The sequence below is a fragment of the Sorex fumeus genome, unplaced genomic scaffold (genome assembly GCF_029834395.1).
Source record: "Sorex fumeus unplaced genomic scaffold, SorFum_2.1 ptg000044l, whole genome shotgun sequence".
NCBI classification, from domain to species: Eukaryota; Metazoa; Chordata; class Mammalia; order Eulipotyphla; family Soricidae; genus Sorex; species Sorex fumeus.
Genome location: NW_026606101.1, coordinates 11,933,990 through 11,960,768, shown reverse-complemented (window position 1 = coordinate 11,960,768; position 26,779 = coordinate 11,933,990). Strand labels below are relative to the sequence as shown.

The following is a 26,779-nucleotide window of genomic DNA, read 5'->3' as shown; positions in this document are numbered from 1 at the left end:
TTAAGAATCAATATTTTTCTTCATTGGAGCACACTTCAGATGATATGGTTTACTGTTTTCAAGCAAGGCTAACGCATGCCAAAGAATTAAAGCAACAAATTAGAATGGTGGGCTTGGGGGAAGAAGCCACCAGCTGCAACCTCATTACTAATGGATGGAGAATTGATTAATGACAACAAAGGAGAGAGAAAACAAACAGTTAGGCCAACATGCTGCAGGGGAAAACCCCACAATACTTTTAATTTTTAAAGTTTTGTCCTCCTCTTGGTTTATTATTATTGTGCAGAAGGATGGCATACTACAGAATTTTTATTTTTATTTTTTGTTCGGTTTTGGGCCACACTCAGTGGTACTCTGAACTCAGTCCTGGCTCTGTACTCAGAGGTCACTTCTAACAGTGCTCGGGGGACGATATGTGATTCTGGAGATAGAACTTGGTCAGCTACCTGCAAAGCAAATGCCCTACCCACTGTACTATCTCTCTTGCCCCCAGGTTGCTAGCTCCTAACAGGTTTTAAAGAAACCTGCTAGACAAATGAAGAATAAAATGGCATTCCAATAGAAGTAACAGAAAAAACAAGGTTAATAAGTTAAGCTAGTCACTCATTTTCTTTGAGTCTTGGTTTCCTCACTTACAAAGTGAGAACAATATTATTTGTCGTAGGATGTGACTATCAAATGTGCTAATGCATATAAAGCACTTTTCACATAGCCTGGATCGAAGAAAGCGCCCAATGTTACCGCTGCCTTTCAAAACACTGGTGTTCCTCTTGTCCTTCTACTCCCTACAGAGCGAGTTCCAAGGAGACTACATTTCCCAGCATGCCGCTCGCCCTTTGACCCTCATAGTCCTAAAAGACGCGCCGCCGGCTCCTTCCAGCCGGAAGACTACAGCCTCCCAGCAGGCAGCGCGCCTCTTCCCCCTTAGACCTGCGGCCCGGTGCGCGCACTGCCTGCTGGGAGTGGTAGTCAGCGGCGCGTTGCCCTGACGCCGACCGGGCAGCGCGTGTGGGCCTGTGGGAGGTGGCACGGCCGGGCCCAGCTGTGGGGCGGAGGCGGCGGAGAGGCCTGCGGCGGCAGGGAGCGGCGGTGCCGGGAGCAGGCGCCGGAGCCCAGCCGAGCCGAGCCGAGCCGGAGCGGGCGGCGCAGGCCGGCGCGGCGAGCAGCAACCATGTCGGTGTTCGGGAAGCTGTTCGGGGCCGGCGGGGGGAAGGCCGGCAAGGGCGGCCCGACCCCCCAGGAGGCCATCCAGCGGCTGCGGGACACGGAGGAGATGCTCAGTAAGAAGCAGGAATTCCTCGAGAAGAAGATCGAGCAGGAGCTGACGGCCGCCAAGAAACACGGCACCAAAAACAAGCGCGGTGAGCTGGCCCTGCCCCTTCAGGTCCCCGGGCCCGGCTCCCCCCGGGGTCACAGTCGCCCCGGGGGCTGCCCGAACCCTGGAACTTCGTTCCGGGCCATTCCGGGCCCGGGTCCCCCTCCCGGCCGGCCCCCTTCCGGCTCCCGGGGCCTGGGACTCCAGCCCGCTCCCCCGAGGCTCGGCCGGCTCCCCCGGCCCCTCGGAGCCGGGCTGCCTCGCACTTCGCTCTCGCCTCTCCTCTCTTCCGCATTTGCTTCCTGTTTCGGGGCGGCGGGGAAGGGTCGGGGACCCGCCGCCTGGCTGGCTCGTTTCTGCGGCCAGCCCAACCCTTGGTTCTTCTCCTGCCCTCTCCGGCCACTCCCATGACCCGTCTCTGGCCCCTCCCAGCCCCAGTGCCTGCGAATCCCACCTTGAGAAACCTCCTGGATGGAGGAGAGGGGGAAGTCGGGGCAGGGGCATAGCCCCCTTTTCCCCCCACCGCCCGGTTCACTTGTGAGTGAACTTGACAAAGTTGCTGCCCCTCTGGCCCGCCGCGGTGTGCCCTGCTCCGGGCTCCGGCCTCCCCGGGGTCCACCGTGATTCCCGACTCCCTGAGTCACTTCTGCTGGCCTCCTGGCCGCGGCTTATCAGAGCTGTACGCCCGGTGACTCACCTCTGTCCCCTCCCTCGGCACTGGAATAGGGTTTCCACAGCGACGCTCACCCTATGCCCACGTCACCCTCGCCCCCTCCCGCTCCGCAGGGGTCCTAGTGGACCTTGAGGCATCTTCCTTGACTCCTCTCTGTTCTTTGGTTTTTCTGGGCCAGTACTTCCTGTTCTAAAGCGAGGTGACCGGGCAAAATGATACATGCAAAAGCCTTTTGGAAGTAATAGATCTCCTGGAACCAGCCTGGGGGTGAGAGGGGGTTCGGGGATGCCTGAACAGGACTTGAGGGTCAAGTTAAGCTGGCTGATCATCAGCTCTTTGACCTTGAGCCGATTTACCTTTCTGGAAGCAAGATCCAGGATTTGCAGTGCCCGGCCCAGAGCGTGGGCTACCTGGAGGTTTTGTCCACTGAAATTCCAGCTAGTTCTAGTCAGAGGGTTTTTCCTCTGCTGATGGTCAGCAGGTGCTCTGGGAAGAAGTTTGTGTGCTTAACCGCCTACGCTGTGTGTTCTCCGGGTGAACAAAGGACAGCTTCCACCTTCAGTGAGGGAGAAGATGGAAAGGGACAGGGAAGTGGGAGAGGGAAATAACATCCAGTGCTGACCAGGGATGGCCGCTAGGGAGTGATGGGCAGGGAGAGGTGTGGCTTTGGAGAGGACGGTCTGGTCTGGAAAAGGGTGAGTTTGCCTTGGACCTGGAGAAGGAAGTGGATCCGTGAAAAGTGAAAGGAGGAGCCATCCCTGTGGGGAGATGGACTGGCGCTTGGATGGTCCTCTCTGATTGAAGGGGAAAGTGCGGTGAAGTAGGGGTTTGGAGTGGACATTGAACTTCCAGTGTTGAGTGTGGTTTTTATTGCAGGTGGCTGGGAGGGCGTTGGAGGGTGTGGTGATCCTGGTGATCTGTGGGGGTTTCAGGCACCATCTGGCCACTCTTTGGAAAGGAGAGGGAGTGCAGCGGGGCAGGGTGGTGGTGAGCGGGAGTCATGGGTGACCTGGACTCCGACTCCAGCTTGTCGCTCTGTGACTGGAGAGCAGGGTTGGATTTCACTGCCTCTGATGCTTTTCTCCCCGTGACTCTTCTCCACGAGGATGCTTGATTTCCCACAGAAATCAGAGCCCCCGTTTCTACTAGTCTGCACTTTGCAGTGTTTTGCCCTTTACTCGGTGGTAGACGAGGGCATTTTGTTCCATCTCCCATCAGAACGGGCAGTTCTGTGGTTTGTTGGCCCGCAGAGGGTTTATTTTTTGCAGTTGAGAGGTTACTGGCTTTCAAGAGGCTTGGAGAGAGGCCACCAGCAGGCTGCGGGGGACCAATCTCTCACTTGTAATAACTTTACTAGAAGGAGTCTGTCTTTTGGAGTTGGCCTGAGAGGAATGACCTATTATTACCTGCCCTTCTTTTCAGTGTCCTCTGAGAAAAAGGCCTCTGCTGCTGTGAGGTGGCATCACCACTACGTACCATTCATTTAGACACTTGCTTGCAGCTACTCTGGAAGGGAGAATCTGAAATGAAGATACAGTGTGCCTGCCCTCCATGAACTCAGGATTGGTAGGGACACACACACATACATGCACGCTTGCACACACACATGCACTCACGCATAGAAATAGAGACTGCTAAGAAGTTTCTCTCATAGAAAGGGCAAGAAACACTTTCAAATAAAAAACTGAAAAGGGTTGGCAAGGAGTTTGGAGAGCAGTGGGTGTGTCGTGGAACGTAGCCTGTAGCCGGTAGACCTTGAACTGTTGAGCAGTTGGCTGTCTTGAAGCAGAAGATATAGGTCAGCTTGGACTTTTGAAAGAGCAGCAGAAAAAAGAAGCAGAGATCAACTAGAAAGGACCGGAGGCAGTTAACAAGAGGTAAGGATAGAATCACAGGCCAGGATGGGGCTCTGTGGTGGAGCATTTGTCTTGCATGTGAGAGGCCTGAGTCCCATCAGGATGCTAGTACCTACCGATTGGATTAAACTGTGTTAGCAGAGCTCTTAGCAAGAGTCTGCCATACAGTAAGTGAACAGTTAAACTTGCCGTTACCATTGTTATAAAGAGACTCATAATCATTCAGGTGCAACAAAGGGATTAGAATATAAGCATAGAAGACTGGACAGGAAGTTTGTATGTTAGACACTTTTCTAAAGGAGAATCAAAAAAAGCTTGTTGATTCATTGAAGTTGTAGCAGGGTGAAAGAGGAAGTAGTTGAGGATGATTTTTAAGCTTCCTACTCAGACATCTGGGTGAATAATGATTCCATTAGCCAACTTGGGAAGCACAGTGAGGAAGTGATACATCATCATTGTGTGAGCAATAATTCATAATTTTAAATTATGTTTTGTTTTTTATTTTTGGGTCACACCCAAGTGCTCAGGGCTTACTCCTGGCTCCATCCTCAGGGATCATTTCTGGCATGCCCAGAGGACCATATGGGGGTGTCAGGGATCGAACCTGGTCGAACCTGGTCAGCCACATGCTGTACTATCTCTTCAGCCCCAACACTTTATAATTGTTTTTTTTTCTGGTTTCAGAAAGTTTAACTAAAAGGTGAGAGTTCTTTGGGCCTGAGTGATGGTGAGGAGAGGTAAAAGCAGGGCTCAGCGTGTGTGGAAGTTGTTGCTTCCATCCTGGTATGAGCTGACATGACTGAGACACAAATAAGAAAAGGGGATGAATTGGAGAGAGAGAGAGTTGAAGGGTGGTTTTGAATTAGATGTAGGGAAGGGGCCCAGGGTCCTAACTTTCACTTAGGACTAGGTTCAGCCATGAGTGACAGGAATCAGTATTACAGAGATATGAATGTGGAAGCAGCTTTTTTCTCATGTGAGAGACATCTGGAGTTAGATGATGTGAGTTTGTCTGGCAGCCCTGAGAATCCCAAGATCCTGTTCTGTCCAGCTCTTCCAGTTCTTCCTTAGGCAATACTCAACGGCAATGCGTGCTCAGAAATGCTTTATGAGATTATGTTATCGTGGTGTGAACATCAGAGTGTAGTTACACAATCCTTGATGGCACAGCTCACTACTTACCAAAGCTGTGTGATAGAATCTGTTAGGACCACCATAACATATGCAGTCTGCTGTTGACTGAAGCAGCATTAGGTGAGGCATGTCTGTGATTATATCCTCAGGGCCCAAAGTGGCTGCAGGAGCTCCAGCTGTCACACCTAGGTTCCTCCTTTTAGAAGACTATCAATTGCAAGTGCTCAATGGAGCCCCTATCAGAGCTTTCCTTAGAAACAAAACTTCCATGTTCATTTTCTCGTTAAAAGACCAGAATTTCTCAATCTTTTCTGTGACCCCTTCCATCTTTGTTTTATTCCTGTGGCCCTCCTGTCCTACTAGTTGGACCCCTAGTCTCATGACATGGCTTCCCTATCTCTGTGATTTTCACCTCTGGCTTTCTTAGAATATCTGGATTGAAAATGTTGATTTGGAACTTGGTCCCATGGCCACATCCAGCTAGGCAGGAGGCTGGCACTGTAGGAATATAGTGATTTGGTAGACAAATAACTCAGATTTTTCTGCTAAGAAGGGGGATTGGGAAGGAATTAGGAGTCAGTATACAATTTCTGCCCAAAGAGACGTGGTGGGGAGGTGGGGCAGGGGGTGGTGGTGGTGGAGAGAGTGAGTGCGAGAGTGCAACATTTCATAATTCCTTTTTCTTTCTTTTTGGGTCACACCCAGCGATGCTAGGGGTTACTCCTGGCTCTGCACTCAGGAATTACTCCTGGCAGTGCCAGGAGACCATATGGGATGTCGGGGATCGAACCTGGGTCGGCAACGTGCAAAGCAAATGAGCTACCTGCTCCTGCTCAAACATTTCACAATTCTTTACAGTTCTTTGGAGTTTGTAAAGATTTCTTTCCCTGTGAGTCCCACAGCATCCCCAGAGCTGGTGACGTTTCTTAAGGCTGATGTGACAGTCCTGCCTGTGACCGTTTTTGGCACTGACCACAGCACCTGCATTGTGGCTACTGCCTAGTTAGGGCTTACTGAACGAATGGAAGCAACCTTGTGTATCCTTTGTTTCGTTAAGCAGAAAGGAAAATGAGGCTAGAGAGGCTGTAACTCGACTCGAACCAGTTCTTGAGGCGGCTGTGGGCATCTTGTGATCTTGTGATATTTTACTCCCACAGAGGCCGAAGAAGTCAGCATAACCTTGGTCACTACTCATTAGACGCATACCTGAGGAAGGTGTGGTGCTGACTGGGGGAGAAGGAACAGGTGACACCAGGTCCTTTACCGTGAATCTGTAACCAGTGCGGATGCTGTCTTTGTGGGACACACATTGGAAAAATGAGAAACTGTCTTTTGAATCAGGTCTCTGAAGCTCACATGGATAATTTGCAGTGTATGCGTCAGTGGTTTCAGTTAAGAACTTATAACAAAAGTATGATTGCGTATTTTTGTGTCTGGGCCTCTCCTGTCATTGCTCAGGGACTACTCCTGGCTCTGGGCTCAGGGGACCAAGCAGTGCTGCCCTTCTACATGCAAAGCATGTGCTTAGCCCTTTGAACTGGTTCTTTTACCTCGAGTACATTTTCCATACTTCCTTCCTTCTTCTTGTGACAGTGTAGGAATTGGTATATGTCCTTTAAAAAAAAAGGTTATTTTATATACATATAAAATATGATTTGGGGGGTTTGTTTATTAAATCATTCCCCCCATCTCAAGCCCTTCAATTTTCATTTTTAACATATTTCCTCATTAGTACGTGGTTGGCACTTTGATCTAAGTCCCATGCTCAGTGCTGGAAATGTGAAAAACCAAACACAATTGCTGCCAAAGAATTTAAATATCACTTTATTTTTCTATAAAGTGAGAATAATATTCATCTCACATAAAAACCAAAAAAGGAGAGAGAGAAATATCCAAATGTCAAAGTTTTTCTCTGTAAATATTTTTTAAACTTTTTTATTGAATCATCGTGAGTAGACCATTACAAAGATGTTCACGATTGGATTTCAATTTCAGTCATATAGTATTCCAACACCCATCCCTCCACTAGTGTAGCACCAGTCTCCCGAGGTTCCCTACCATCATCCCCTACTCCCCACTCCCTGCCATAGAGATATAGGTGCTCTCTAAATTTTTTTAAAATTTATTTATATTTTGGTTTGGGATCACACCCAGCAATTCTCAGGACTTACTCCTAGCTTTGGGCATAGAAATTACTCCTGGTGGTGCTTGGGGAGTCATACGGGGTACCAGGAATTGAACTTGGGTTGGCCGCGTGCAAGACAGGCACTCCACCTGCTGTACTGTCCTTCTGGCCACAGAGTTTTAGGTTATTATTTTTCTCCCCCACATCCAGCAGTGTTCAGGGCTTACTCCTCCTAGCTTTGTGCTCAGGGATTACTCCTGGTGAGGCTTGGGGGAACTATCTGTGGTGCTGGGGATCAAAGCCAGGTTGGCTATGTTCAAGGCAAGTGCTCTTTGTGCTGTACTATTACTCTGGCCTCTCTCTCTCTCTCTCTCTCCACACACACACACATACACACACCCCAGTGCTTCTGGTGAGTGGCAGTGGGGACAAGGCCACTCCCGGTGTTGCTTGGTCCAGCTTTTCAGACTGAACAGTGTAGTCCTGAGGTGGGGAGTGCTGGGTCAGGTGTGTAGTCGGGGGTCTCAGTCATCAGGGTCTCGAACAAGCTGAGCATGTGTCCTAGGGCTTGAACTCTCTGCAGCCCAGGTTCTCTTGGGGCATTGTAGCTAGTTATGAAATGCCACTACAGGTGGTTCAGAGTCCCCTTTCTCCTGTTTTGTTCTTTGTGGGGGGCTGCGTGTGGTGGTGCTCAGGGACTAATACCAGCTCTGTGCTTGAGCAATCACTTCTGTGATGCTGGAAGCACCCTATGGTGGTGGGATTGAACCTGGCTGGGCCTCCTGTGTGCAAAGTGTGTGTTCTTTTTTAAAAAAATTTGTTTATTTACTTTTATAAAGTTGTTCATGATATATTGCATTCAATATTCTAACACCAGCCCCACCACCAGTGCACCTTCCCACCACCAAAAGCCTGTGTTCAACCCCTGAGCTTTCCCTGTTTTCGGGAAAAAGGGAAAGCTCACCATTGTGTTAATAAAGATTAAAATAGTTTGTGTAAAGGAGAGCTTTTTTTTTTTTTGTAACAAGAAAATTGTGTGAGATTGGGAAATGGAGACAAGGCATCTCAAATATCCTACACCAGCACATTTCTATTGAATTTATGGATGCAAATCAGTTCACTTACAGGTTAATTTAGGTTCAGCCCAAAAGTGTCTGATGGATACAGAGAGGCCAGGCGCTCACAGGAAATATATCTTCATTAAATTCTGTCCATTGCTGGAGTCAGGATGGCTCTCTTATGTTTTATAAAGTTCCTTTAAAATGCTAGCATGTAGAAATACATCTTAATAAGTGAAATTTATAGGGAATGTGGCCTTTTGGTTCTCAGGTTGAAAAGCCAAGAAAAAAGAAAGAAAAGCACAGCTTCGTGTTTATGTGCCAGCAGGCTCCTGCTCCCAGAGGCCCGAGGATGGGAAATCCAAAATCCCCCTGGGAACTGAGAGGCTGGAATTGCCCATGGTGATGCATCAGTTTCTTGTTGGGGGCAGGGGTTGGCCAGATTGGATTTGGTTTACTTCTTAAGACAGATAGAGTGTCAGGGAGGCCTGCAAACATGCTGGTGCCTTTGATAAAATGACAACCTTCCCTCCCCCCCCCCCCTTTTTTTTTTTGCCCCATTTGTCAGAAAGATCAAATGTCTCAAAGTGTCTGCCAGTTGGTTTATAATGTGATTTGAAATTCAGGATAGATTCTGTCTGGAATTTAGTTAGCTAAATGGGAGAACTTTTCACCAGACTTTTGTTTGTTTGTTTTCGGGCCACACCTGGCAGTGTTCTGGGGTCCTCCCAGCCTGATCTTCAGGTTGCACCTGGCAGTGCTCCTGGGACTAAGTGGCACCAGGCGTCCTTCATGCAAAGCATGCGCACCAGCCTGTTTCCCCAACCCCTGGATTGTTTGTTGTTGTTGTTTAGTTTTTCTGATGCCAGGGATTGAACCCAGAGCTTCACATATCAAAGGCAAAGTGCTTTTCCGCTGAGCCACGTCCTCGGAGCCAGACTCTTTTTGCTCAGAGAAATGTTAAATTGTTCTAAGTTGGGTTTGAGTATAGATGAAGGTCCTGGAGAAGAGCCTGTGAAGATTTCTGCAAACCTTACCTCTCTTTTGTTTGTTTTGTTTTGTTTTGTTTTGGGGGCTACACACAGGAGTGTCCAGGGCTCTGCACTCCAGGGGTCACTTCTGGCTCTGCACTCAGGAATTACTCCTGGTGGTGCTTGGGGGACCTATGGGATGCTGGGGATCAAACTGAGTCTGCTGTAGACTGCTGTGTGCAAGGCATACATCCTATCCACTGTATTATGTGCTGGCCCCATGTTTGTTTGTTTTTTTTTTTTGAGTGACCACATAGTGACCATACCGGACAGTAAGCTCAGGGCTTACTCCTGTAAGTGTTCAGGGATCACTCCTAACGGGGCTTGGGAGACCATCTGGGGTGCCAAGGACAGAACCTGGGTTAGGTGCACGCGCGTCAAGCACCCTAGTTGCTGTATTATTTCTCTAGCTGAGGCTTTTTGAGCCAGGACTTACAGAGTTCCTCTGGGTAATGAAGTTTATGGTCCTTGTGCCCAGAATTGTTTTGTGTTGTGCCACTGTCTTTAAAAAGTGAGAGAGAGGATATTCAGAAACAGTAATAGCTTTTGAGCGGTCATTCTGAGAATGGATGCTTATATTTAGAAGGAAAATTTGAACCTAGCAGCAGAAAACTATAGACCTCACTGGGTACAGTAACTGGGCTGTTTGTAAGGTGTTTGGTTCAAGTCTGCAGGTGTTTGTAGAATTCCTTCTTGGAGGCAAGCAGCATGATGGTGTAGGTGAAAGATGACCTAGTTTGAATGCCAGCTTTGCCATTCTCCAGCAGTACCTTAGCAGTTACCTTCTTCATTTCTGCCCATGAGAAGGAACATGCCTACTTCCTTCTTGGAATTTTTGTGCCTAGCAGAGGCCTGCAAGAGGAGAGGGCAAATGTTTCCTTGGTGTCTCAGGTCTTAGACACGATAAGAAGTGTAAAGATGCATAAGGCATCACTTTCTTGGTCTGGAAAAGTAGCAGAGTGGTAGAACTTTTGTCTTGTGGTCTTGTGGGAGGCCTTTGATTTAAACCCTAGCCCCCCATAATAATAATAATTATACTAAAAGCACACTGCTTTGTCACAGGAAGGGCTCTCATCTCACCGAAGAAAGTTCATCCATGTTCAAGTTGTGAGCACAATTGAGGCATTCGAGGAAAACAGCAGAAAAAGATACATTCCTCTGTAATGGTTGGCAGGTTCACCCAGCTACCCATTCAGCACCCAGGTTCCTTGTACAGTATTCCCACCAAGAGTAACCTCTGCCTGACCCTCTTTGCTGGCGGGGTATAGGTGCTCTGTCCAGTCTCTCACCCTGCAGACAGTCCATCTTTGGACAGCTCTGCTATACAGTCACCTTTCTTATTTGGGACTGAGCTTGTTCTCCCTGAGGTGCCCATTCCTGTACATGTGGGGTGGTAACCCTTCAGGGAAGCAGCTTGGTCCGAGGTGGGAGGAATATGTGATCTGGGATTCGAAGGCTGGGGCAAGTCCTAGTTCTGCCATTAGGCCCTTATGAACTTCTTTTCTCCACTGGGAAAACAGATCACTAATTCTGCCTCTTGGGATTGGAGAGCGGTACAATCTCCTTCAGTGTGAGACAGGGAAGGTGACACTTCTGTTTTTTTTTTTTTCTTTTTGGGTCACACCCGGCACTGCACAGGGGTTACTCCTGGCTCATGCATTCAGGAATTACTCCTGGTGGTGCTCAGGGGACCATATGGGATGCCAGGAATCGAACCCGGGTCAGCAGCGTGCAAGGCAAATGCCCTACCCACTGTGCTATCACTCCAGTCCCAAGCTTCTGTTTCAAGAGTGCACTTCTCTAGGACAGATCTAACCTGTTCTACTGACTGTTAACTGTTACATGGATTTCCAGATCTGGTGTTTTCTGTTCTTTCTTCGCTATTCTCTGGATCTGTCCCTGTTTATCATTGTTCTTAATGTATAAAGAGGACAGAGCTGAATACTCTGAATAGTCCAACCAAAGTCTGGACCACATAATCTAAGAGCAAACAGGAATGGTCATCTGCTAAGAAATTTATTTGGTGTTCTAGCTTCAATGTCACTAAAACTTAAAAGTATTATTGGGCAGGGGTTGGGGGGAGGTCATGGGGTTTGATCTATATCTAGTGATGCACAGGGCTTACTCCTGACTGCTCAGGCATGTCCCTAGTGGTGCTCAGGGGACTATTGGTGGTGCTGGGGATCAAACCTGGGTCAACTGCATGCAGTGCCTTAGTAATCTCTGTACTGTCTCTATGACCTACATTTAAAAACAAAACCAATTGCCCAGAAAGATAGTACAGTGGGTAAGGTGCTTTCCTTGCACATGGCTGACCTTGGTTTGATCACCACATCGCATATGTATCTTATATGATCACCCTGCCAAAAGTGATTCCTACTTGCAAAATGAGGAGTAAGCCCTGAGCATTGTGAGGTGTGACCCCCCCCCCCCCAGTTTTTTTTAAATAAGGAGGAAAGCTGTTTTCTTGTGACCTTTCATTATTATAACCAGGAATGAGTAGGAACTCCTAAAGTTGAAAGACAATGATTTAAGTTCAAAGAGACTGACTAGCTAGATTTTTCTGTAGCTGATATTTCTACCTGTCTCCCTTTTCTTTATAGGACAGAGTTGGCTCAGTTGAGGGATACAGAGAAGCTCTACGTCTCATGGTCGTGGTTATTTAGCTCAAAAGACTGGTGATATGGTACAGTGGAAAACTCCCTGAATTTGTAGTCAGAAGATCTGAATTCACATTCCCCCTCCATTCCTAGCTGTATTATCCCAGTCTTATCCCCACCCCCATTATCTTCTTGGGAGTAAGAAGATAATGGATAAGACCTTGATCTTCTTCTGCACTCTTCACTTCCCCTACCCACTGCCTCCTCCTTCCCAGTAACAATAAACAAACAGAATAGGCACAAGTTGCTCTGGCTGCTAAACCTGGGGGTTGGCACAGCCTACTGAAGGAAACTTTCTCCTATTGGACGGAGCAGTTGACTTTGCTCAGTTGCGAGACTCCGTTCCAAAGTCAGAAGAAGTTTAGGTATTGACCTTTCCTGCCACGTGTATGATTCTGCCTTCTGCTTTCTTTTGGGGGTGGCTTGGGATTGTTTGGGGCCACACCTGGTAGTACTTGGGGACTACTCCTGGCTCAGTGCACAGAGATTGCACCTGGCATTGCAAGTCTCCAACCGAACCCAGACCTTCTGCATGTAACACATACTCCAGACCCTTGAGCTCTCTTGCTGGCCCCAAGAACTCTGATCTTGCTCTCAGAAGATTCAAAATCGACTGTAGGCTGGGACTGGGGCTGAGCCATAAAACACTTGCCTTGTGTGATTGGATTTGATTCTCTACACTGCAGGAAACAACAAACAAAAACAAGCCCCAGATTGACTGAGTATCATCCAGAGGCATATAGGCATGCCCTGCAAGGAGTTTATTGTAAATTTACATTGAGCAGTTGCCTTAAACAGGGTTACAATGTCATCTTCTATTTTTTTTTCTTTTTGGGTTACACCTGGTGATGCTCAGGGCTGACTCATGGCTCTGCACTCAGGAATCACTCCTGGCGGTGCTCAGGGGACCATATGGGATGCTGGGAGTCGAACCAGGGTCAGCCGCATGCAAGGCGGCATGCAAAGCCCTACCCACTGTGCTATCGCTCCAGCCCCACTATGTCATCTTCTTTGATTAGTTCTTAAAGAAGTTGCAGCTACAGAAAAGGGTGAGGATTGGGTGTAACCACTGTTTATTGTATGACAACACCCTAGATCTTGAGTTACAACAGGAAGTTACAGAAGAACTTTTGCTTTCCTCTAGTATTATTGGGTACAGAAGAATGTTGCGCACAGTATTTGGGAAGAGTGAAAGTAGGGATTTTGTAGTAGATTTGGTTATTGTTTACTCTCTAGGGACCAGTAAAATATTTGCAGTCCCAAATCATTTTGATCTTAGTCCTTCATGGATAGACATTTGCAGTGAATTTTTGATGGTTAATTGGTTTATTCTGTTTCGTGTTGGAGCCATAGCCAGTGGGACTCCAGGGCTGTTCTTGGCTCTATGCTCAGGAGTGATCCCTGGCTGTGCTTGGGGGGCTTATATGTGGTGCCAGGGATTGAACCAGAGTTGGTCATATGCAAAACAAATGCCTTAACACCTGTACTATCTCTCAGCCCTCAGATGGTTAATTTTAGAGCCAGAGAGTTTGTAAAATGAGTATGATGCTTGTCCTGCATGCTGCCAACCTGGGCTTGATCCCCACACCACATATGGTCTCCCAATACCCTCTTAAAATCCCAGAGCACAGGAGTAAGCCTTAGCAAGATGGTTAATTTTATTTAATTTTACTTTAACATTTCTTTTTTTTTTTTAATATCTTTTTCTTTTGGGAGGGGGTAGAGAGGATGATATCTCCCAGTGGTGCTTAGGGCTTACTCCTGGCTCTGTGCTCAGGGATCAAACCTGGGTTGGCCATGTGCAGGGCAAGTGCCCTACCTGCTGTAACATCACTCTCACCCTTGTTTGTTTTTTTGGGGTCACACCCAGGGATGCTCAGGGCTTACTCTTGGCCCTGAACTCAGGGATCCCTCCTAATAGTGGCCAGGGCACCATATAGAATGCCAACGATTGAACCCCAGTTGGCTATGTGCAAAACAAATGCCTTACCCACTATACTGTTGCTTCAGCTCCTGGAGTTTTTTGTTTGTTTTGTTTTGGGGCTGACCCTGGCTATGTGCAAGGCTTCCTCCTGGCTCTGCACTCAGGGATTGCTCTGAGTCTTGGTAGGGCTTGGGGATCATCTGGGGTGTCTGGGATTGAAACCTGTTGGCCATGTTTAAGGCAAGTCCCCCTACCTTTCCCAAAGGGTTAATTTCAAAAGAAGATAGTTTTTGAGCCAGGGAGATAGCTTGGTGAGCTGGAAGCTGGAGTTCTAGGTCCAATCTTTACTAATGCCAGATGAGTTTTTTTATTAGATAAGAAGAAAGAAGGTCGGGGCTGGAGCAATAGTACAACAGGTAGGGCACTTGCCTTGCATGTGGCCGACCCGAGTGTGATCCCCAGTATTCCATAAGGTCCCCCAAGCTCTGCCAGAAGTGATTCCTGAGTTCAGAGCCAGGAGTAATCCCTGTGCATTGCTGGATGTGACCCAAAAAAAACCAAACCAAAACAAAAAAGAACAAAAGAAAGGGAAAAAAAAGAGAAGGACCTAGAAATTGTGTGTGTGCTTCTGTGTGTGTGCATGCACATTCGTTCATGTGCACATGTTCTGGGGGACAGGCTCAATGCACCATGCATGCAAAAGCATGTACTTGTCCACTGAGCTCTGCACTGTCAGCCTTCAGAAATCTGTTGCTTTATTCATGAGTCCATTTGATAAATATATATTAACTTAAGCTGTGTGCCAGACACTTTTCTAATTTATTGGGTAAATGCAGATGAAAACAGGTCATTGCCTCTGAGATGTTCACACAGTGACAGACAAGTAAACAGATAGAGTCAGGGTACAGTGTAATCTGTTCTGAATCCATATTCGGAATTTAGAGGACAGGCTATGCAGCAGAGGGAGCCAAAACAGCCGTTGTGTGCTGCTTGTGTGAGTGTGTGCGTGTGTGTATCTGTAGATTGAATCTGTTGTTTATTAAATAGCTATGTTGGTGGGGCGGGAGCAAAAGTACAGCAAGTAGGGCTTTTGTCTTGAACGCGACTGACCCGGGTTCCATCCCTGGCATCCCATATGGCTCACCCACACCTTCCAGGAGTGATTCCTGAATGCAGAGCCAGGAGCAACCCCTGAGTACCACTGAGTGTGGGACCCCCAAAAAATTATGTTAGAAAGTAGAATACTAAGTTTAGAATACTTGACTAAGTTTAAAGTACAGATGATTCTGGTCATTATTACGTATTTGCTTTGTAGTTGTCATACTGCCTGTAGAAGGAAGTTGGAACTAATAATCAAAGAAATGAATTCTACACGATCTGGATAAGTAAAATACCTAAAAGTTCTTTGTAATCTGTTTAAGACCTGAAACTTACAAAAGCAAAAATAGTAGTTGTGTACATGAATAGCCTGGCTGCTCTTCTCTGTAGAAGTTGCTACTCAGAAATATTCCATTTGGTTTTTTTGAGGGTTTGTTTTTGGTGGTGTTGGGACTCAAACCCAGGGCCTCACATATGCAGCCTAGTATTCTACTGCTGAGCCACATCCCCAGTCCTAAAATACTCCATTAGTCGGGAGACAGTCTGATCAGCTTGGCTCATTAGATTTGGAAGCATTGACTGACAAGGCTGACGTTTAAAATTTGAATAAGGGGGCTGGAGAGATAGTACATTTTTTGCCTTGCACACAGCCAGTGTGGATTCAATCCTCAGCACCCCATATGGTCCCCCAAGTCCTACCAGGAATGGCTCTTGAGCATCAAGTCATGAGTAATAAGCCGAGTATGACTCCAAACCAAAAATAATAAATAAAATTCAGGACCAGAGTAATAGTACAGTGGGCAGGGTGCTTGCCTTGTATGCATCCAATCTGGATTTGATCCCCAACACTGCATATGGTCCCCTGAGCACTGCTAGGAGTAGTGATTCCTGAGCACAGAGTTAGGGGTAAGCCCTGAGTACAGCTGGGTGTGGCCCCAAAACAAAACAAAAAAATTCAGGTTATTGGTGACGAGGGACATGGCTCAGAAATTGCAAATGGAAAACCTAGGTTCTGTTTCCAAGCTTGAGTCTTGGAACCAAATGGTTCCTTGAGCACCACACTGGGAGTAGCCCCTGAACACTGATGGGTGTAGTCCCAGAACAAAAATTTAAAAAAATAAAAAAAGACTCAAATGACTGATGATAGTGTTTTAATTCTCTGTCACTTGTTAAATTCCTTTCATCTTTCCAGAGTATTTTAACCCTTCAGAATCTTGCAGAAAGTAAGTGGTGGCAAGAATAGTTAGGAGCTTTGGGTGTTAAGTCGTAATGGGCTCACGTGAAGTTCTCTGACAGCTTCTATGGCTGGGTTTAAGGAGAAAACTGGTATCACCCTGGCTTCATCCTCTTTTGTTTGGGGGGGGCAGGCATACCCTTCAATGCTCATGGGTTTCTCCTGGCTCTGCACTCGGGAATTACTCCTGGCAGTGCTTAGAGGACCTTATGGGATGCCGGGAATCAATCCCAGGTCAGCTGTGTGCAGGACAAGTGCCTTAGCCGCTGTACTGTCACTCCAGCCACCAAGCCTGTTTTTATAGGCAGAGATACAGGGTTGGTGGCTACAGATAGTTCTTCTGTTTACATTTCAGAGGTACTTTTGTTTCTGTGGTTTTTGCTGTTGTTGTTGGGGATGGTAGGGGTCAGGGGCTACTTAAGATTCGTGCTTGGAGGACCATATACGGTTTTAGGGATTGAATTGGACTTGGCCATGTACAATAAAATGCCTTTCTGTGTATTATTTCTTTAACCCTCTGTTGTTTGTGTTTGGTTTGGGGGCCATACCTGGCTGTGCTCAGGGGCTACTCCCAGCTGTGCTCAGGGGTCTCTCCTGGTGGTATCCAGGGCACCATTTGTTGCCAGTGATCAAACCTAGGGACCCACACACTCAAGCGCTCGACCACTGAGGCACATCTCTGACCCTATTCAGCAGTAACTTTGGAAGTGTACAGAGAGCTTAGGGATACCTCTTCTTTTATTATGGTGCTCAAGAGCATGGGTCACACCTGCTGGTGTTCAAGAGTTACTTCTGACCTTTGCTCCAGAGTGACCCCTGGCGGTGCTCTGGAAACAGACGGTAGCACTGTAGCCCTGTCCTCCTGTTCATCGATTTGCTCGAGTGGGCCCAGTAGTGTCTCCATTTTGAGACTTGTTGTTACTGTGTTTGGCATATTGAATACGTCACGGGTAGCTTACCAGGCTTTGCCGTGTGGGCGAGATACTCTCAGTAGTTTGCCAGGCTCTCTGAGTGGGGCGGGGGAATTGAACCCAGCTCAGCTGGGCTGGCTGCGCACAAGGCAAACACCCTCCCGCTGTGCTTTTTCTCCAGAGATAAGACAGACGTTAAGCTCAGGAAACCTGTACTGTCTTTTTGGCCAGGAACCCCTCATTTTCCCTTCCCTCCCCCCTCCTCTCCTGCCATCTCCTCTCTCCCCTCTTTTTTTTTTTTGGAGGGGGAGCACACTCAGCAATACTCAGGGGTTACTCCTGCCTCTGCACTCAGGAATTATTTCTAGTGGTGTTCAGGGGATCATATGGGATGCCTGGGGATTGAACTCAGGTTGGCTTCAAGCAAAGCAAGTACCTATCCTCTGTACTATTTCTCCAACCCTTCTCCTCTCTTCTTTTTGGTGTTGGGACCACACCTGGAAGGGCATACTCCTAGCTTTGTGCTCAAGAGTCACTCCTGTTGGACTCAGTAGGCCATATGGGATGCTGGGATTGAACCCAGGTTGGTCCACGTGCAAGGCGAGAGCCCTATCTGCTGTATTCTCGCTGTAGCCTCCCAAAAGAATTATTTTTAGGAGGAAAACCTTCAGAAAATGTAAACTGGATATAAACTGGAGAGAAAACTCAATGGACTGAGTGCATGTTTTGCATGCCAGAGATCCAGATTTGATCCTTGGCATCACAGGGTTTCCAAACACAGCAGAGAGTGATTCCTGAGAATAGAGTCAAGAGTAGCACTAGTAGTAGTAGAGAGTGACCCATAAATAAAACTACTTCTAGCAGTAGTAGAGAGTGACCCATAAATAAAACCCAGAAAGTGGCAATGTTTCCCTGAGGGAGTGCCATATACTTTACAGACTTGATCATATGTGATCTTTGTAACAACCTTATATATTAAGTGGTATTCTGCTACACACAGAGAGGCACAGACATAGGAGATAAGTTAGCTAATGTTCAGATCGCATGACTCACTGATGTGGATCCTGAGGTGGTCTGCAGCAGTCAATTATGGTGTCTTTGTTGCTCCTAGAAGCACCAGGACTTCATTGCCATGGGTGTTTATAATTTATCAGTGGGCCAAATCATGTCATTGGAACTATTTTTAAGATATTCCCTTTATACCTGTTACTCTGCAGGGAAATACGTTGCATCTGTGTCGGGTTTTGTGGTTTCCAAAGCATTTTGATATCAATAGCCTTGTTTAAAAACGTAGAGAAGCTTTATAAAATGTGTAGGACTGGTTATGATTTTAATTCCATTTTCAGAGATGACTCAAAGCGATTAAGCAGTTTCCCAGGGATTGAGTTGAGGCTGGAATCCTTTATTAGGCTCAAAGTCTGCTGTGTTCCTGCTCAGCCATGCTCCTCTGTAGCTCAGATTCCCTTGCTACACAGCAAAGCTGTATGTCTGTGATGGGTGTGAGTCAGGTTGGGGAGGACAAGTTTGGGGGTCCTGAGAATGACTGGATCTTATTATACGCAGTGGCTTGGGCTAGAAAGAAGACAAAGAAACTGTTTATAGGTATCTGGAGAGTCTTTATTCTCTATATTTATTCATTCTCTTTATGCTATAGCAGCATTGTGCATTTATCAGACTGGTATCCATTTCTTTTGCCACAATAAGCTCATTTCCCCCCATTTATTATTGTTATTTAGTTGGGGGGGTTGGGGCTGCTAGGTGCAGAACTCAGGGTCTGTGGTACTGGGAATCAAACGTGTACTCCTGCACCTCGAGACACTACCCCAGTTCCGTCCTGTGTTCACTTTCTGTGGGAGCACCCAGGTCTTCCTCCTGGCTCTGCACTCTGGGATCACTCACTGGTGGGGTTGGGGACTGAACCCTGAGTTCAGCACTGTCCAAGCAAGCACCCTACCTGCTGGACTATCTCTGTGACCCTCAAATGATTTTTCTTAATCTTGGAGCTATTGCTACTTGGATCATTGTTATTTTTTTTTTGCATGTGATGCCGGGGACTGAACCTAGGACCTTGTACATGTAAGGCAAGGGCCCTGTGGCTGCATCCCCACTTTAGCGTGTCTGTCTATGTATGGGGGGTAGTTTGGGTTAGCCTTGGTGGTGCTCATGACTTACTCATAGGTCTGAGTTCAGGGATCACTGCTGGCAGGCTTGGACAACCACTTGGGGTGCTGGAGATTAGCTGCTTTCAAGGCAAGGCCTTAACTCCTATGTTATCTCTATGGCCTCTCCTTCCTTTTTTGGGGGATAGGGGGATGGACACATCTGCTATGGTTCTACTTCCTTCTCAGTGCTCATGTTACCCTGTGCTTCTCCTGCCCTTTGATTCATCTTTCCAGACCTCAGTTCATACGTTTGTTGTTCTCCTGGGGATACTGAGGTCTGGGGATAGTATGACCTTTCTGGCTTTGCTTTCTGGGAGTTTGGTGAGGACTGGGCCTAGACCTGAATTCTTCTCACCAACCCAGAGAGTTTCAGTCTCTTTAAGCTGATGATGCTTTTCTAATTTCAAAAAACTCCAAGGGCCGTCCATGTTGTCCTAGTTGTACTTTCAGTGCTTGTTAATTGCAGTGATATGTAATTCCCTTCTACCTAGATTTATGGACTCCTCACATTCTAGGTCCCTCTCACAGGCTGTCTGACATGAGCAGTAGTTGTCTATTATTTGGTTTCTTACTGTGCTGACCATGTGGTGCACAGGCAGAGCTGGGGGGCTCCTTTCCCATACCCCACAGTGGTGTGGTACCTGTGAGCACCATGGGCTCGGGAAGCATACGCTTGGAGCCAGCTGATGCTTGAGATTTCAGGGAACAGCAGGCCCGAGATCCCAGGCTTGTCTTGAAACCATCAACTGTTCCCACACTCGAGACTGTCATCTCTGCACTTTATGGAAATGAAAAACCAACAGGTTTCCCAGAGTCCTCATGCAGCGCTTTCAGCAACTATCCACTAGGGCATTAGTGATGAAAGAAGAGGCGTTTGGCTGGAAACAAACTAAGTTCCTAGCATTAGTCGGTAAATGGTGCATGTGTCTAAGGGGAGTGAAAGATAATGGCCCAGAACTTGAGAATATGTGCTTCCAGATCTTCTCATCTCAAAGCACTAGCTTCTCTGATAAAAACTATTACTTTTTTTTTTTTCTAGAGGTGAGAGGCAAAGAGGCCAGGCCACATCATGATTCCTGAAGGAGAGCCAGCTGCTTCAGGTTTAGCAGCTAGCCAGCTGGTTGGCCTCTAGGATGGGGCTCTTGATGCCGGTTGATGGTTGGAGAAAGAACAAGGTTGTTACATTGCCCCAACTCAGCCAGCCCTTTGAGTGCCCACTGAGAAGGACTGCACGTGCAGGGACACAGATAAGGATGTGGGAACCAAGACTTGGACCTTAATGTGCGTCTGTAGTGGGAGAGGAGACTGGGGTGGGTGGGGGGGGGGGCATTGGTGAGGACTGACAGTGGGAAGGTAGTTCTGACATCACTGAGAAGACCCTGGGCGCCTAGTACCTACGTACTAGGTGGAACGTAGCGTGGACATACCGAGTGGATAGATGTGTTTCGACTCTAAAGCAAAGTGTGGCATTTCCCTCTAAGGAAACTTTTTGGGATCATTTTTAGCAGATTAGTCATAGCAGTCAATACAAAATAAATTATTTAGGGCCTGCTTTTGGGGCAGGCTTGGGTGGTGGTGGGAAATTTTGAAATAATGGTGGTGGGGCTGGAGCAGTAGCACAGTGGGTAGGGCCTTGCACGTGGCCGACCCGGGTTCAATTCCTAGCATCCCATATGATCCCCTGAGCACCGCCAGGGATAATTCCTGAGTGCAGAGCCAGGAGTAACCCCTGTGCATCACCAGGTGTCACCCAAAAAGCAAAAATAAAAATTGGTGGTGGGAAGTTGTAATGGTGGTGGGGTTGGTGTTGGAATATTTGGAATATTGAATGTAATAACTTACTATGAACAACTTTATAAAAATAAAATTAAAAAAAGAAAAAAAGCACAGTGTGGGCACTGGAAGCCATCTTCCTATGGCACCACTTCCTGGGAGACTGTCTGCCCGTACTGCCTGAGGGAATGAGGGGGGTGGAGGGGCTGTTCCCTGTTGACCTTCCACAGGTCACCAGGCTTTCCTTTCTTCTTCCTTCTTCCTGTGGTGCTTTGTCTGAAGCCTGGCATATTCCAGCTGGCCGGGTAGAGGCAGGCCTGCAACTTTTCTTCACCTAAGTAAGCTCAGGTTACTGCCAGAGGTAAGCAGACTTCCCTACTTAACCGAGCTTGACCCAGCCTTACTAATGCATCAGGTGCTTGGCTGCCTCCACTAGTGCGTTTCACTCCCACCTGCCAGGCTGGCTCACTCAGTTGTGATCTTTGAGATTATTTAATCTTCCCTCCTTGTTTATCTCTGATCCAAAAGAAAAGGAGTTACTTCCCTTGGCTGAAGACGAGGACCTCTGTTTCTTTCTTTCTTTTTCTTTTGCTTTTTGGGTCACACCCGGTGATGCACAGGGGTTACTCCTGGCTCTGCACTCAGGAATTACTCCTGGCAGTGCTCGGGGGACCATATGGGATGCCAGGAATCAACACAGGTTGGCCGCGTGCAAGGCAAACGCCCCACCCGCTGCGCTATCGCCCCAGCCCCCAAGGGCCTCTGTTTGTGAGGCCATGCTCTCTCTGCTGTCCTAGCAAAGATGTTGGAGAACTCAGCGCCGTCCTTACCCCAGCTCACAGCCACCACTCCTGTGCTCCTGGAAGATAGAGCAGAGCCCTAGGACTTAGGAGCACTGTGCATACCGCCTCCTGAGCCAGCTAGCCGACTGAGGCAAGTGCCTTTCACTCTGAACCTTTTTTTTCTCAACAATGAGAAGAGATGGATGGATTAAGTGAATGTTTGGACTAGGTCCTGCTCTAACAGCATCTTGAGTCAACAAGTGCCATCCTTTCTTTTCCAGAGTGTGAGGTGTGACTTCAAGCAGTTTTACTTCATAAAAACATGGAGCCCTGGGACTGGAGATAGTACAGCGGGTCGAGTGCTTGTCTTGTACGTGGCCTATCCGGGTTCAGCCCTGCCATCACATATGGTGCCCTGAATACCATCAGGAGCAATTCCTTGAGTACAGAGCCAGGAGTAACCTCTGTGCATCGTTTTGCCCTCACACCCCCCCCCCCCCCCCAAAATATGGAACTGAAGCTAGAGAGATGGCTCAAAGGGTGGTAGCCCTAGATTAAATCCCTGGCACTTCATAGTCCCCAAGCACTGAACCAGGAGTAACTCCCTGCCATTCTGTGTCTCAAAGAGCAAACAAATGATGAAATCGCTCAGCATTCTTTTTGTCTGTTAGCAGTTTTAGGTACATCCCAGACACTTGTGAAAGCTCAGCACAGCTACAGACTTGTGTAGAAAGCACTGGACAGTTTTCATTTTTTACTCTCTGTTCAGAGGCTAGAGCTGAATAATGGTTTTTAGCTGCTCCCCGGAGCCTCACCGCAGACTGAACACAGATGCCAGAAGGCATCTCTCCCGGTTCCTTGTAGCTAAGTAGCCTGCCTCTGACTTGGTGGCCAGTCTTCCTGTCGAACCAGAGGCACGTATTCTCTTTCTTTGCTTTGTTTTACTTTGTTTGGAGTGACGGGTGTGTGTGTGTGTGTGTGTGTGTGTGTGTGTGTGTGTGTGTGTGTGTGTGTGCGCGCTACTCACAGCTCTGTGCTGGGCGTTTCTCCTGGTGGTGCTTAGAGGTGCTGGGCATTGAACTCAGGCCTCCTGCATGCAAAGCATGAGCTCAGTTTGAGTTATCTCTCCAGACCCAGAGAGATGCACATTTCTGTTGCCTCTGCTCCTGCAGGTCAAAACTCTAACTGATTCTGCACTTAGGGGCACTTCCTTGCTTTTGTTTTGCTTGTAGCACAATGGGCTGCACTTAGTGCTTTCTCCTGCTCTGCTCTCAGGGATCACTTCTGGCGGGACTCTGGGGGACTGTTTGTGGTGCCAGGGATCATACCCAAGTCGACGACATGCAAGGCCTGTATCCTACCCACTGTACTAGGTCTCTGGCCGGCATTTGGTGTGCTTCCTTGTAATAAAGTGAATTCCTCATTAGCCTGCTTTCAGGACCACAGGAGGCGGGGGATTTGTCTCTTGTGTGAGCAGGTAGAGAAAGGAACCAGCTGCTCAGGGTGGCAGGGTGCTGTGGCTTCTCAGGGAGAGCAGCTGACAGAGTGCTTAGTGTAATCCTCAGCCCCGGGAGCAGCTCAGCCTCTTAGGAGTCTGAAAAACATCTCCCACCTGGTTCTCAGTTAAGCCCTTTGATACTCCCCAGGCCCCATTTGCGCCCATTAGAAAAGATCTCTCCTTATACTGACTCTACCTTTCACAGTTTATCCCTGTGCTAGGCTGCTCTGAAGATATGTGCTTTATTATTATTACTTTAAAATGTATTTACTTATTTGGGGGGCAATGCTCTCAGTACTTAAGAATCATTCCTGGTGAACTCGGGGGACCGTATGGGATGCACCGTACCCACTGGACTGTCGCTCTGACCCCTGAAAATGAGCACTTTAGAGCTCACACTGCCTGTCCAGAGGGAAATCCCAGTTCCAGAAAAGTCAGGCGTCGAGTAAGAGGAACCGCACTCCTGAAGGAAAACCGACCGGGCACTAGAAGCCCTGACTGCCTCCTCGTGCTGGAGTCTGCTGCCTCACTGCTTCTCAGCAGACATTGTGGTGGCATGTTCCCAACGCTGCCAGAATGGTTGTGCAAATAAAAGGAAAGTTTCACTCTGCCGTGCAGAAAGCCAGCTGACAAGAAAGATGGAGCAAACAGTTGCTATTTTGGGGGCTTGTTTTCTTTGAGTTATAACTGGCTGTTGGTGGCTTGGCAGGCTGACATCGCCTGGGTGGAGCAGCAGAAAGCCCAGGGTCTGGTGCTGCTACACTCCTGACTTTGTGTAGCCAGGCATTGCCAGGCGCTGCCCTGCTCACCGCAGGCAGCCCTTCTGCAAGGAAGCAGAATAAATCCAACTTTTAGCCTGTCTGCCAGGACTCTGAGGAGGAGTCAGAAGTCAGAAGGAGTCTGAGCTGGCATATAAATAGTAATTTTGGGCAATGCTTTTTCTCCCATTGTTTTCATCATTTTTACTTCATTTCATTCATACATTTTCATTATAAGTAAAGCAGAGGAATTCTAACGAACTGCATAAAAAGTTCTTAAAAACATATTTATACTTGTAATTGTCATTCTCATCAAGACAGAAGAACTACTTACAGCTCTTGGGCAGTGCTGGTGATCTTAAGGCAGTTGAGAACTTGAGAATGTTTACTCACTAGATTCTTAGATATTCTAAGAATCTCAGAACTGTTGTATTATTCTTCTGTTAGGCATTCAACATACATTTTCTGGACAGCTAGCAGTGCACTGTGTTCCATATTGCTGAGAGTACGAAGTGAGTGATTGTTAGTCTCTGTCTCAGTCTTACAAGATTATGGAGGGAGAAGAAAGTGAGAATGTGAGAGGCCCCTTGTTTTTGTTTGGGGGCCGTCCCAGCTAGTTCTTTCTAGGGACTCCCACTAGTGCTGCTGCAGGAACCAGGTGGTGCCATAGACCAAGCCCAGGGCTCCCGCATGCACTTGTGCTCCTTCTAGCCCTGGGAGCCTTCCCTCCAGCGCGCCTGGGCCATCCTCCTGCTGGGATATAAGAGGGTATATGTATATTTAGAAAGATCCAGAATTTCCACTAGTCTTCAGTGCCCATCAGTATAGGCAGAGTGGCTGAAGAGATGGTACAGCAGATAAAGTACTTGCTTTGGAATGCAGCTAATCCAGGTTCAGTCCACAGTACCCCATGCTGTCCCCAAGCTCTGCTAGACGTGCTTCCTGAGCACAACCAGGAGTAAGCCCTGAGCACTGCTGAGTGTAGCCCCCAAACAGATAAATAGAGGAAAGGAAACAGATGATGGATTTGCAATTCCTTCTCATTTGGATTTCTGCGTCCTCAGACCATGCTGGGTATTGGAGTAAGAAACTGCACTGCACGTTTGCTTCTGCGCTCTTGGCCCCCCTGGCCTTCTCTGCTGAAAGCAGCAGAGAATCAGGCAGTGTGGAGGAAAGCAGAAACTGGAGACACTTCCCTGCTCTCAGGAGCTCTTGAGTTTTAGGCTCAAAAGACCACAAATCTGTGAGATACTTTTTTAGTTTGTTTCGGTTTGGTTTGGGGACCACACCAGCTGTGCTCAGGACTTACACAGAACTTATAGTGGTTTGGTTTGGGGGCCACACCCAGCTGTGCTCAGGAATTATTTGAGACTCATAGTCATCTCTGAGGCTTTGCACTTAGCAGTCACTCCTGGAGGTCCTGGGGGACCTTACGGGGTGCCAAAGATCAAAACACAAGTAAGGCAAGAACCCTATCTGCTATATTCTCTCTTTAGCGCCCTGCAAGTTAACTTTGATCTGAATTTCTCTGCTCCCCCAGACTTGGTCAGATCATTTAAAACAGAATTTTAGGGGCCAAGGAGATAGCTCAGTGGGGTTTGGTTCCCTAAACACTGCCAGAAGTCACCCCCAATCATTAAGCTAGGAGTCCAGGAATCACTGGGTGTGCCCCCCAAACACCTGCTCCCCAACTCCTCCCCAAATAATTTTCTGTATCTTTGTCTTTGGGTGGCCATTTCCAACGGTTCTCTGGGAACCGTGTGGTACTGGTGATTGAACCCAGGGTTTCCACATGCGAAACATACTCTAACCCTTGAGCCATCTCCCCAGCCCCAGAAGTTTCTCTATTTTAAGTGAAATCAAGCCCAAGAAAGACTTTGGCTGATCTTCTTTTCTTGTGTCAGAGTCAAGTTTTTGTTTTAAGTGCTTAAAGGTCACAGGATTCTCTGTGGTTGGATGGAGGGGAAAAGGAAGTACGTAAAGAAGAGGTCCACGGTGCTGCCTTCCGTCAAAGGATTCCTGAGGCAGGAGGACCAGCCCCCAAGACAGGGCGCTGAGGAGATAACAGCCCAGGCCATCAGCATCACAGCGCCGACCCTAGGAACATGTGTGGGCTGTAGATAGGAAGGAAAGAAGGGCAAATGGCGTAGCCTGACTACACAGTGTTCACGTTCTGATGTTTGCTGTGTCTTGCAAACATCAGAGGCTTGGATCATCTGGGTCTGTTCTCCACTGCCCGTTTACCGATGAGGAAACTGATTTGATAAGCACTTGAACCAGAAACTGAGTTTCCTGACTGGTGGCCTACAAAGAAGTTCTCGAGGGGTGCTCAGCAAGAGAGGAAATGATGCTTAGATGGGAGAGGGTGGTGGCAGGTGGTGGAGGCAGGAAGAGGCTGGATGGAGTGGCATGTGTATTGGAGGTTTCCACAGATATTTGTTTGGCTTTTTGTTTGTTTGTTTTGGCCCTTCACCTGGTGGTGCTCAGGAGTTACTTCTAGCCTCATGCACTCCAGGCAGTATTTGGCGGATTGTGCAGTGCCAGGATCAAGGTCGGGCCTCCTGTATGCAAAGTATGTGCTCCAGCCCCTCAAGTTCCCTCCCTGGCCTCTGGGATTTTTTTTTTTTCCTCACTAAGCGTAGTTGCTGAGCAGAAGGCTGTTTGCATTAATGTCTAATGTTTTGATTAGCTGCTTGGCCTTATCCATATCCTTGTCTGTAAAATAGGAGTAGTAATAATAATGCTAATAGTAAGGGCTTAGGAATCAGGGTATTGGGTTTGAATTCA

The 26,779-nt window shown here is 47.8% G+C and overlaps 1 protein-coding gene across 1 annotated transcript in view; it reads left to right on the top strand.

Moving 5' to 3' along the window:
* Positions 1-997: 997 nt before the first annotated feature.
* CHMP4B (charged multivesicular body protein 4B) overlaps positions 998-26,779 on the top strand; it is a 50,227-nt gene continuing 24,445 nt past the window's right edge. The window contains exon 1 of the mRNA XM_056121387.1: positions 998-1,361. Within this exon, the coding sequence (XP_055977362.1) occupies positions 1,172-1,361 (190 nt within the window). The 5' untranslated portion in view covers positions 998-1,171. The remainder of the gene's footprint in view (positions 1,362-26,779) is intronic.